This window comes from Balearica regulorum, chromosome 1, assembly GCF_011004875.1.
Source record: "Balearica regulorum gibbericeps isolate bBalReg1 chromosome 1, bBalReg1.pri, whole genome shotgun sequence".
NCBI lineage: Eukaryota > Metazoa > Chordata > Aves > Gruiformes > Gruidae > Balearica > Balearica regulorum.
Window position 1 is genome coordinate 135,723,787 of NC_046184.1, and position 13,138 is coordinate 135,736,924.

At 37.1% G+C, this 13,138-nt stretch overlaps 1 protein-coding gene across 2 annotated transcripts in view; it reads right to left on the reverse strand.

Annotated features, from left to right (window-relative positions):
- OFD1 (OFD1 centriole and centriolar satellite protein) overlaps window positions 1–13,138 on the reverse strand; it is a 35,663-nt gene that overhangs the window by 1,381 nt on the left and 21,144 nt on the right. For both annotated transcript variants that reach the window (XM_075775878.1, XM_075775871.1), the window contains exons 17-21: window positions 11,537–11,669; window positions 6,221–6,321; window positions 2,614–2,733; window positions 1,410–1,561; window positions 287–457 (exon numbers count right to left, since the gene is read on the reverse strand). In XM_075775878.1, the coding sequence (XP_075631993.1) occupies window positions 287–457; window positions 1,410–1,561; window positions 2,614–2,733; window positions 6,221–6,321; window positions 11,537–11,669 (677 nt within the window). The remainder of the gene's footprint in view (window positions 1–286; window positions 458–1,409; window positions 1,562–2,613; window positions 2,734–6,220; window positions 6,322–11,536; window positions 11,670–13,138) is intronic.

The window sequence follows — 13,138 nt, forward strand, 5'->3', positions numbered from 1 at the left end:
GACATTTAAATTTAAAATACTGTCCTAGTACCTAAAAAAACCTAACCCACCCCCCCCCCCACAGCATACCAGAACAAAAACCCTTATAGAAGAAAGTTTTCAGTTTTTTTTTTTCTTTTGAATCAACATATTACTGCAATACAAATTCAAACACTGCAGGTTGTTACATAAAGCTTTCTGAATGAAGAGGAAAAAAAAAGTATTGTTTTTCATTCTAAGCATATTTAGCAAGAAGACACAAATTCAGTAAATAGTATTTTTGGGACCCAGTTTTGAGAATAATCACCTTGTTTGCCAGTTCCTGCTCTCTGCGCTGCTGAATTATTCTCATGTATTTTTCTAATGGATTTGGAATAGGATCCTTTATATTATCTTCAGCACTAGAATTACTGTTTTCAGATTTTACCCCCTCTTTATCTTCTTTTTCTTCATCTGTTTTCATTGAGTCTTGGATCCACTTTAAGACAGAAAATCAAAATTAAATACTGATCAGCTCAAGAAAAATACCTTTATCCCTTAATACCTGCACTACGTTCAGGATTTCGTGTTAACTTCGGTAAAATACACAAGTTTAAACAGCATTAAACTTGTTACGTGCAGTTCAAGATGAACTGTCAAGCTATTGCTTCAATTCAAAAACTGACATTGAAGAAATCGCACTCTAACCCTGTCTGGATGGCTGTGATGCTGTGAGGCTTCTATATATGACATCACACGTGAACTGAAGAAGATGAGCTGGCACAGGTATGCAAGTTTCTTGAAGGGCCTAGTTTGCTGGTGTGAAGGGCAGCACGAGCACGACTGATCAGTACCCCTACGCCGAATCAAATTAACCCAGGTTTAAGGGTGGGAAGGGGAAGACGAAATGGGAAGGAGCAAAAAAGCCAGGTTTTATACAGGTCCTAGAAGTCCAGAACACTGCTTCAACTCATGCCACATCAGCTCAAAGAGATACAAGCAAACTACTTAAGGTCTCCTTAGAACTCCTCCTTCCAGCGAAGTGCCCTAGATACCCTGATACAGGCTAATGAACAGGTGAACATGAACACGTTCTGGTGGTGCCTCACCAGCAGTGGCCCAGACCAGAAAGTCAGTGAATGCACAGTTTGTTCCAATAGATAGCCTGGTGATAGCTGCCTTCGAAGTTCTGGCCATAAAACTGCAGCTTGCACTTACATGAAGCATGGAAGAAAAAGCATCTGTTTCCAGTGAAAAAGTTACTTGGCATAAGGAGAAATTCTAGCGAGACTCTTTGGTTAATTGTGCAAATAGATTAAAGAACTTAACCGCTACTACTTTCACTGAAAGAATAAAAGCTCTTTTTATACAAGTAACACACAGAGCAATCCTAAAATACATGGCACTACAAAGCTGCATTACTGTCAGAAATTAAAATACTAAATCACCACCTCTTTGTTAAGCTTTTCCACTTCTTTTTGCTCTCTTTCCACAGCTTCCTGGTCTTCTCTCTCTTTCATTTCTTCTGTTGTTTTCCTTTCTACTTCTAAGTTTTTCTCAACGTCTCTATTCTGTTCTTCAACATGTCTTTGATCCTGCACCGCTGTGGAAAATTATTTCAACATCTGTGATTTGATTTACGTAGTTCAGTAATCTACTACAGTAGCATACAAATAACTAACAGGATCCTGTATAACATCATTAACAGTAAATGAAAAACAACTGGATATATTGTTTATCCATATACCAAAGTTATTCTTAGGTATCTGGTAACATTTCTTCCTACCTCTATAAATTTTTAACCTGATATATGACTCACGAAGAGCCAAAGTAGAGGCCACAGAGTTGACAAATCTCCCTATGCACTTCTCATTCCTACCATGGACCTTCTCATTAAATCTCTGTTATCCTAAAGTTCATGTTACTATACTCTTTCCCTCTCTGCAACATGGTTGGATACAATTCTTTATATTTATAAAGCAAAAAGTACTTAAAACCCCTTTGAAAACCCTTATTGCAGGACACACTGCTGATGTGACAAGTATATTCAAAAAGCTGTGTAAGTAGAGCAGTATTCAGATAGTAATGAGATGGGCAAACTAAATATTGCAAACAGTTAGAAGCTAGAAAGCTCTTCTGTAAATAATCATAATGCTTCCATCTAGAACAATTAGAAAAGTGGCATATGCTGCACTAAAATCCTCCTCATCTACCCAGCATTGTGATAATACAGTTTGCAAACAGAGTTAAGAAAAATGAAGAAAAATCCAGACGCACAGTACATAAAATACTTTTAAAAATACAAAACAAAACTTTTCAAGTCTTATTTCTATCAAGAGCAGAAATAATATTTAATAATTATCCTAATGAGAAAAGAAAAAACTAAAATTATCTCTCCAGAAGCTGGACAGGGGAGTGGGACAGGTGGCAAAAGTGTTTAAATTAAAAACAAATTTAACCAAAACCAGGGTGAAAGAGTCATCCTCATAGAGTAAAGCCAAAGAAAACATTCCTTCCTCTTCCTCGCACTTTTGGAAAAAAAATTCCAATCACTTCAGCATGCATACCTACAGAATGTTAAATATTTGCCTTTTTGTTTTCTACATTTGACATTTTAAAAGGGTATTCACTTTTGTTTCTGAGCTGAGAACTCACTTAGGTCCTGCAGCGAAGTGGCTGCTGGTCGCATAGTGGCTGTGACATGGTTTCCATTGACGATGTCCCCAGATGGATACAAGGCATCACTTTCACACTGCTCTGGAATGTCCCCCTGATCTGGAGAAGAAATTTGAACAATGGCTTCATTATTTTGTAATTACAATAGTGGACCACAGCAATGGACACAAAGTGTGGGAATGGCTGAATTAGAACACATAGACATCAGCACTAATTGAGCATTTTCCCCTTCAACTTGACCCTTTCCCTGAGGATTAAGAATTATCATAGGCTGTACTTGCTGCTTTAATTACAGAGTTGTTAGTTTTTAAATTAGCTGTTGGAACACATCTGTTAAAAAACTGTAACAGATTAATGAATAAATATACAACAGAAACCTAGAATGTTTTCATTTCTTTACATAATCAAGATACAGGTCACAGAAAAATGACATGTCCAAGCTTAGCTCATCCTTTCCAGGCACATAAAACAACCTTTAATTATTTGATCACATACTATTTCTTCAGTTCGCAGGATGGATATTGCTAACTCAGATATTCTACATTATATTTTCTTCTCCCTGTGCAATGTGGCTCTGAGTTTACAAAAACACAATTACTGTGGTTCCCCTGTGATCATTGCTATGATACTCAACTACTTAATTATTTATTTGCAAAGTATGCAGACTGCTATTATCTCAATTTTATGGCATAAAGATATAAAGAGATATAAAAAGAGATAAAAAGTCAGATGTAGCCACTATCTCTAGGTAGCCAAGCTGAAACACACAGGACCATTTTCCCAAGCATTTGGTGTAATATAGTACAGATAACCTTTTGTATCTCCTTAAGTTTGTGGTAAAGGTTTAAAAAACGTCAATTTCCCATCCTTCAAATATTATCAAGGTTTCCAGCATTTTTCTTTTCCACATTGTAATAAAACTGAAATATTTTGCAAGAAGGAAAACGACACCCAAACCGATCAGCCTCTCAGAATGATCTGAATCTATTCAAATTAAAATTCTTTTAAAGGAATTACAGATGAAAGCATCACAGAAAATTTCTGCCAAACTGTCAGTCTAACTTATGAGAATGTTTTCAGTTTCTTACAAAAGCAACAGGAAGTCCTTGCAGCTTCCCTAGGAAAGTAACTTCCATGTATGTTTTACCTAAGACCAAAATAATGCGCCATCACACTCAGAAGAAACTCTACTCTGGTTTTTTGCTCTCTCTTTAACTTTAGGTTTAAACTAAAAGGTTATCAACAACAACATTATTTCCATATGAAGCATCAGTATGTTTCAGGGTATGTAATATCTAAATAGTCAAAAAATTCTTTTCACAAATAGGCTCCTATTAAATATTATATCTAAGTTCTGATGGTCTGCTAACCACACAAACAGAAAATCCAAACCCAAAACAATATAGTATGAATCATCTTTACCTTAACCGTACTACAAAGGAAAAAACCAAAGGTAACACTCTTTGTACACCTTCACGCCTTTATGTCAGGGTGGACAGCAAGAGATGCACTATTTCCTTAAGACGGAGCCCATCAACTAGAAACTATTACTGCCAATGGAAATTCCAATCTTTTCTTGCTAGAGCTCACTCACAGTAGGATTAAAAGGCTTTCCATCTTCTTTTTTCTGGCATCTCCTTCACTCCATTGTTTTTTTCTACTCTTATCAACGTCTTCCTTCATTGTATCTTATTCTACACTTCCCTTTTAGATTTTACATTCTTATTCCCCAATTCCTCCTGGGTTACCTTCTCCTTTCTAGCCATTGTGATTTCCTTCTGCAGACCCAGACTGTCTTTTGATGCAGTCTGATTCAACTAAAGTACTGTTGATTTAGAAATCATTGGTATATGCAAACTTTTAAATTATTCTTTTCACTACCACACGTCACTAAATGATACCATGGTAACTTATTTGGGCACAGCGTCTACTCAGGCCTAATTGCCAAGAAAATGCCAGTTTATTCTCGTATGTGATAAAAGTCTCTAATACAAAAGTAAACAAATAAATCAAAATCTAATTAAAATATGAGTAGAAACCACTAGTGGCTACAGGCTTGGTTCACATTCAAATAATGCATTTAAAGCTTATAAAAAGAAAACTAAATAAGGTAAATTAAAAAAAAGTGGACTGAGTAAAACTTTGCAGAGAAATGCATAGATGAGTCATCAGTTTCTGCTAGTTATCGCTAAACACTATCAGCACATTTGCTGTTTAAACAAACAGTATCTTTTTTGTTCGGATTCTTTCAAAATACTGAAAGCCATATTCTCAGGTTCAGGAGAGTGGGCAAGGGGATCACTCCATCTTCCATACGACCTAACCACAACAAAAAGAATAAGCCAGTCTCGGACGCAGGAAAACACTCACACCAGTTCAGAATATTTTCTTTGAAATCAGTGATTCTAACTCTCCCATACAATAATTATAATCTCTTCACCAACTACGTATTTAATTATACCACCCAATGACATATCTCCACCAGTCTCAAGACTTTACAGACCTAACAAAATTTGGAAATGGGAAAGGTGTTTAGCTTACTGTTCACATCTTTCTCATTGACAATTTCACTTACCCAGAGTTTCATGTGCAATAAGGCTGCTCAGGTCCAACATTAAGATGTCACTCACATGCTAAAAACCAGGAAATAAAGCCTGTGCTTCTATTTCTTTCTCCATATACAAATGGCTATAAAGTGCATTAACTTTTATTATCCTCCTCTTTCTACAGTACCTTATTTCTAACACGGACCCTGCAGGCTTGACAAGAAAAGCATACATTTTAGAGCATGCAATGCAAAACACCACCTAAGGACAAAATTCTTCCTGCAATCAAGAGAGAGCAGAAATGTAAATAAATAAAATGCTGACCTCAGAGGAAAAAAACAAACCAGGATAAAATTCATGTTTCAGTAACTGAACCATATGTTCCCAAATACTCAGAAATGCTGAATAATGACAGCATAATTGCAAGTGTTCCTCACATATTTACACACGCTTCTAAAGTAACATCTAATTCCTAACACTACATAAGCCTCAGTTACTGAAGGAAAAATCAACAGGACTATATGTAATGGCTGCAGAAATTTATCTTCAGAATTACAACTTGGTAATACTGCTCTGCTATCAGTCCATGATGAACACTCCTTGGAGTTTTACTTTATGCAGCAAATATAATAGAGCCTCAAGTTCATTCATGTACTAGTACACTTTGCTGTTTAAAAAAAAAAGTCCTACAGAGTTAAAAAAATCCTACACAATTTTAAAACATTCTGAAACAACTGTCAGACCTACATGTGTTAATGAGAACAAGGTTATGCAAGATTTCTGAATGAAAGGTATGTTCCCAAATTTCAGAACCAACTTGATTTTAGTGTCTACTTATTACTAGATACCCTTCTTCTCTAAAGATGCAAATATGAAGAAAATTAATCCCTCATCACTTGAGCCAGTTTTTTTTTTCTTATTTCCAATATCAGTCAGATTTTTTTCATTCCAACTACAGTCTTAAACTATCAAGACAATTGTCTTACAACTGTTAAGCCCTAAGGAGTTAAACAAACTGTCTAAAATGCACTAAAACTTACATTCAAGACAAGAAATGTGTTCTTCAAGGTCCTCATACATTAGTTTCTCTGGTTTGGGGATATCACTGAAATCTTGTTTGTCTGTTCGTCGATTATGAAGTCTGAAAGAAGAAGGAAGAACATAAATAATTTAATAAATATAAATGCTAAACTTTTAGGCAAATAGCGACCTCAGATTTAAATACAGAAATTACTCACTTGCTTAGTAACAGACTAAACCAAACGTAAAAATCATGCGATCAAAATTCTTAACTTTCTGACTCAAAAGTTAAGGTATTTAAATACAGTTCTCTCACTTTTAACAAAAGTCACCTCTATCTCTCTGACAGTCATCTCCCTGCAGCCCTTCACCAAGGTCTATATGACATAAAGGCATTACACTGAAACAAAATACACTCTCAAAAAGCATAAAAATAAGGGGGAAAAAAGAAATAAAATGAAGTGTGACACTTAGTCAACTGAAATGAAGAAATTTGGTTTTTTAGGCTCTGTGCTACAGTCTAATTCCCATTTTGATGTCATCTTAACAGATGTGTTTGAAATGTATTAGGATTAGGTGTCTGGCAAAACATATATGCAGGGGTGACAATCTGGGTACTATGAAAAATGGGGTTAGTGCCCTCATTCTAAATCCCCATTTATCTCATCAGAAAGATAACGTGAAAGAACAATATCTCCCACGTGACCCAGCTACTAAACTCTGACCAGAACCAGAATAGCAAAAGGAGTGCAGGTCACTAATGAAATTCAGCAGCAGCACTTCATAAAGGAGCTTACTTCACACCAGCTGGTGCTCTTCACCCCGGCATAAATATGTTTGTGGTTACAATTTCTAAGGAATTCATGTCTTCTATGGGACAAAAGTGGAGAACAAACAAAACATACCCCCACAATGAGACATATACAATAAAAAATGTAAATCTGGGGACAAAGAAAGAAATCTACATTGTCAGAAGGATAGTTCAGAAACATCAGTGGGGAAAAATACTCTGTGGATTAAATACAACAGAATAAATGGAACTTCAAGTTTTTGGAAGTCTGCTTCATGTTTTTAGTCTTTCCTTCACAAAAATGGTTAAGTGTTGAATAATTCCTAAGGATGCAAGGTTCAAGGACATGCATGCCACTCTCCTCAATACTGTGTCTGGCTAGACAGGCTAGAAAGATAGTCAATACACTGCTCCAGGTTCAGCACACAGAAGAGATCTGCCTCATGAAGACCAGCAAACACATGTATTTCCAACCAGTTTCCAAAATTCATTCCATCAAACCACATCGGTGACCAGACCCTGGACTGTACCTAATGACAATATTCCATAAAACAGTACCGGTGTGCAAATCAACACCAGATGATTAAATTGCATGAGTTATGCTTAAAATTACCATTAAAGCTTAAGCAAAAAACAACAACCATCTAAACTATTTTATTAATATTCAAAATTACTTTTTTAGCCTAAAACTGGTAACAACCCTCACCATCAGTTTCTTCAGCCCTAAACAAAAAAAAGGAATGGTTTAGATAATAATCTGCCTTATAACTCTAGTCTTCCTGTCTGTGTTTGTTGGCTTCCATCATACCACTCATATCTTGAAACATAAATAAACAAGGAGCTCCTATAGTCCCAGAAGCAATTGTTCTTCCCCACTGACAGAGGTCTAACTTGTAATGGCTTACTGGTGTTACAGCATCGTATTTTCTTTACTTTTATTTTTAAAGAAGTTCCCATTGCCTAATAATGGGAGTAAATAACTGGAAAAGCCCACACATGCATTTCTCAAATATTTTATGTAACGGAAAACAGTCCAAGGCCCAAGAAATTAAAAAATACTCAACAAAAGAATGTTTTCCCTTTAAGAAAGTCTCAGGAAAGCAGCAAGTTCAAGAAAATTATTGGGACCTCATACTCTTGCTTTGTCACAAGGAACCCAGGAAAGCAACTACAACCCATAGCTGCCTGCCCAGACCCTGGCCTGTTCTCTGCAACGCAACTTGCTCAAACTGTTCACTCGTCAGGCAGCATGGACTCTGCAACATCCTTCAAAGAAATACAGTCCCTCACAGTATTAGAGCATTTTCCCCTATCACCTTAACATGCACGGTTTACATTCAACCTCCACTTTGTAGGGTTTGTCACAGGAATACAGGAAATCTGAGACATACTGTAGAAAATGTGAATGAGCAGGGAAAGGAGAGACAGCCACTTAAAGGAACTAACCTCACAGTCCCTAGAAATCCCAATAGCTTGTTTTCAAGGCCAAGAACATAAAGGTTCTCCCCAAATTCTAACCACAAAAGAGACCCTCTCTACATTAAATGTGCATTGAGGACTTGACAACAACAAAATAAGAAAGCCCTATGAATGCCTGCTAGAGCTGCCCCACAATAAACTTTCTTCAGCCATCAAATCCGGAATGATGGCTATCAGGTTAAGGCCAATTCGAGTGTCTCTTCTTAAGAAAGAAACATCAAAAATTAAATAGCTGAGCTTTTTCTGAATCCTATTCAGAATTCTCAGTTTTGGAGAGTGGAAGCACCAGTGACCGTTAAGAACAGAAGAATTATATACATGGAAATAGGAGATACAGAGAGGAAAGAGAAGTCATTTTTATGCAGCTTAATTTTGCCAAGTTATTCATTTACTTAAAAGAGATCTTAAAAAAAAAAAAAAAAAAAGGAAAAGAGAAAAGTTCTGCTACCATCCCCTTCCCACAGGCAAAGCAGACTGGAGACTCCTATTCTAAAAATAGTTATACAGGCACATGAACAAGCTCTTCAGACAGAAAAGAAAATTAGCATTACAGCTTGTTAATGAATGAAGTGAGATGTATGACTGCGTTGATTTAAATTCTCAAACAGGCAGCAGAAACTACTGAGCTTCAATCAGCAAAAGCTCATCAGTCAGGTCACAGATGTGAAAAATAGAGACACAATAAAAGAGACATAGCTTTGCTCAGAGAATTAATGGCCTTTTTTTTTTATTAAGGTGTCATGGTTTAGCGGCAGCCGGCAGCTGAGCACCACATGGCCACTCACTCAGTCCTCCCCCCACCCCAGTGGGATGGGGAGGAGAATCAGAAGAAAAAGATAAAACTCGTGGGTTGGGATAAGGACAGTTTACTGGGACAGCAAAGGAAGAGGAAAATAACAACAACAATGCTAATAAAAGAATATACAAAGCAGGTGATACACAATGCAACATGCTCACCACCCAGAACTCAATGCCCAGTCCATCCCTGAGCAGTGACCCCTCCTCCCTGGCCAGCTCCCTCCCTTATATACTGAGTATGATGTCATATAGTATTGAATATCCATATATTCATATAGACAGAGGTGAAAATATCAAATCATATTTGCCAAAGGTGTTAGGATTTGGCTAGTTTGGGTCAGCTATCCTGGCTGTGTCCCCTCCCAGCTTCTTGTAAAAATTAACTCTCCCAGCCAAAAACCAGGATATAAGGGGTTTTGTGTGCATCAAATATGACCTCGGTAGCTTTTGAACATCAAGTGTATGCAAAAGGCCTGTTCTGATATGGGAAAGAGAAAAGATAATCACTACTTTTCGTGAAAAATAATGTCATCGAAATATGAAGTTTACTCCCCTAAAGACCCAACTTTGTCTTCTAAAATGAAGTTTGTTCTCAAATTAGTCTACGATGTCAGCAAGAGTTCTCGTTAGCCTTATCAGGATTACATTTATATGGATGGCACAGAAGCCTACTAGAGGAATCAAAACCATCAAATCTCAAAAAAGCCCATGACAGCAAACTACTAAAAATACGTTCACATTCAGGTAATTCATATAAGGGCGAAATGTCTGATAGGATTGTTGTAAACAAGACATGCCAAGTAATAGTCAATTGGCCACTGTAGTACCTTCATGTTCCCATTTGCAACACAGTACAGACATTATTCTTACTCCAAAAAAAAAGTATACAGTCTAAATTTTTAAATTATCAATATGGTCCAAAGTTACAGGACACCAGGAAAAGTCAAGATATATCTCGGACATAAGCATACATTCCTCACATGTTTAAAAAATAAGATTTTTTCATAGATAGTATACATAGGCATGCAAGTCAGTGGTTGTTTAACTCAGACTTACTTTTAGGAACAGATTTTACATTTTTAGGAAACTTTTAGAAAACATGTTTTCTGAAATTAGTGCTTGTAATATTTGTTAATTAACAATGAATCTTTCATTCAACTGTCTGAAATTCAATGAACTGGAAGGTCTACACTGATACAATAGATTTCAAGCACTGCAGAACTTGCAGCTCTCTTGAAATATGAGGATCAACACCACACCTTGCTTTCAAAAGTTTGTCAGGACACTAACACATGAAAAGTAGAAAAGCAAAGAAGGGCAAAAGCAAAAGTTTATTGCTTAATCTAGAGCTATATCTGAAAACCAACAAAATAAATCAGCCTCACCTGAGCCCAGGAACATCTAATCTTTGTATGACTTGTATCTGTCAGGTGTGCCTTAGTGGTTACAGCACACAGCAAACGAACTACCTCCTATCTTTGAAGCCACACACGGTAACAAAGCACGGTAACAAAGCACGGTAACAAAGCACGGTAACAAAGCACGGCAACATTGGTTGAAGTAGCACAAAGTGCTGAGAAGCACAGTTCTAAACATTAATATCCAGAAACAGCAGAATTTGAGCTAAGTTTCAGTGATGGATATTTATCAACTTGCTGTATCTGCATTAAACCAACATGCACTTAGGATGCCTCACATTCTCACTCTCCAGGCTTTTCAGTGCTTTGCCTAGCACTTTCCATGGATTTTTTAGGCTCTGGAGCTAGTGCTGCCATTACCATTTCTCCCCAACAGAGAGAATCTTTGGAATAACCTTTAATCCTTGCTCAACTACAACAGTGAAATGACTTTACAGGACATTTTGTAAATCATGAAGTTTTACTTTGTCATAGGGCAGTACTATTTTTTTTTCTCTTTTTGAAAAAACATTGCACTCATCTGAAGTTTCCAATGCACTTGAGGTTTAAATATTTCACTGCACATCGCTCTGCACTGTAAGGAAGCACAAATTTAACAGAGGTGAAAATGTTAAACCATATTTGCCAAAGGTTATTGGATTTGGGAGAAGGGGAGTGTTTGGGTTTTTTTGTAACTAAGTTCCTCTCGAGGCACGATATTCAAGAATGGAAATCCTATCCATCTTTAGAAAAATTCTCACTTATAAAATTAATGGCTTGCTTGAATTCTAAAAGCAGCTATCACCATGAACAGTTAGATATATGTTTCTTTAAAAAGCAGGTTAAAAACGTTGCTTTGTAAACAATGTTACCTGATTTTCTGGCCCCGACTGGATGGCGTAGAAGGAACAGACTCAGAAGATGAAAGCGTATGTGGCTTTGAAATAGGAGAAAGCACCTGGTCAACACTCTGCTGTGAAGAGGCAAGGTATGAGCCACTGATGTCTGCAGAATAAAAATCCCACATTTTTTATTAGTCAGTTATTTGTCCTACCACTTCTCAGACAATGCTGTTTTTTACAACACATGCATAATCAGACTGTGCAGGCACCACCACTATAGGGCAACTAACATCCACGTCCTAACATGAACTTTCTCATACTGGTTATCTATTTATTTATTTATTTACTTCTCCTGTATGGGAATTCTCCTCTACAAGACTTCAGCATCATATACTTACTCCTCAGAAAGTCTTTGATTATCATCACCTCCTAATATGTCCATGTTCCCCACAAACTGCAGCCCCTCTGCCAAACACCAAATAATTTCTCCCATGCTGGGCATTACAGGAAGCAGTTATGGACCCAGATTTCAAACTAGGGATGTGCTTACTAGCCAGCAAAAGATAATGTCTCCCAAAAGCCATTCTTCATTAGGAAATTTAACGTGGAGGTTTCAGTTTGTACAGATTTGTGAAAATGAGTGATGAAGCAAAGGAGAAAATCTTTGAAGATTTTATCCTCTTACCAACAGCTGTAAAGTTATCAGGGAAAGAAACAGACAGTATGACTACAGAAGTTTTGGGTTTCTTAAGAAACTCAGGTAAAAAAACCCTAAACCCCTGCATTAAATAGACTTTTAATCAAACTTGCAAAGTCCAGCACTTCAGTTAAATTTTGCTTTGCAATCTTAATTTTCCATTCCTGTGCAGCTGCACAGGTCCTTCATTACTGGACTATGAATTATTATTTTTTCCACAAGATACGGCATTTACTCAGTAAGCAGGCACTGTTGTTTTTCTTCTCTTTATTGACCAAATAACTTCTACTGTAGCCAGTTCTAATTTGGCTCAAGAGATAGACGAAAACCCATTATTAACACTCCCATACCTGAAGTTATTTCAGGTGGTCATAGAGAAGTGCACCCCCTTCATGGTGCGCATCACACTGCAGAAGTCAGGATGCTTCAGACTAGGGGTTGCCTGTGGATTTTCATCTCCAGGCAGTCCCTATGCCCATGCAACACAGATGAATACCCTCTAAGGAAGCTGAGCACTACCAGAAAGGGACTCAGCAGTTATGTTGTACTTGTGTATCAGCAGTACCTGTTTGTGGTGGGAACCCTCAGCCCACCCACATCCATTTTTTTAGAAAACAACTTGTCAAATTTTCACATGCAGAACAAGTGGACGAGAACAGCGCATAGCAGTTACCGCACGCACCTCCTCGGCATAACACATACTGCGTATCAGGACACAGGTGGCACACCAGCCATCTCATACAGTAATTTACTGCAACCTACTACTATTTAAAAATTATCTAGGATTGAACTTACTGATTTTCTACTAAAAGACAAATAGCTGAGATCTTTGGCTCACAGCATGCCGTTTGAAAGACTCATCAACCTTGCTCTTTCTCATCAGAAGGTATGAAGTTTGGTCAAGTAATGATCAAAGTGAAAAGTACTGATCAAGT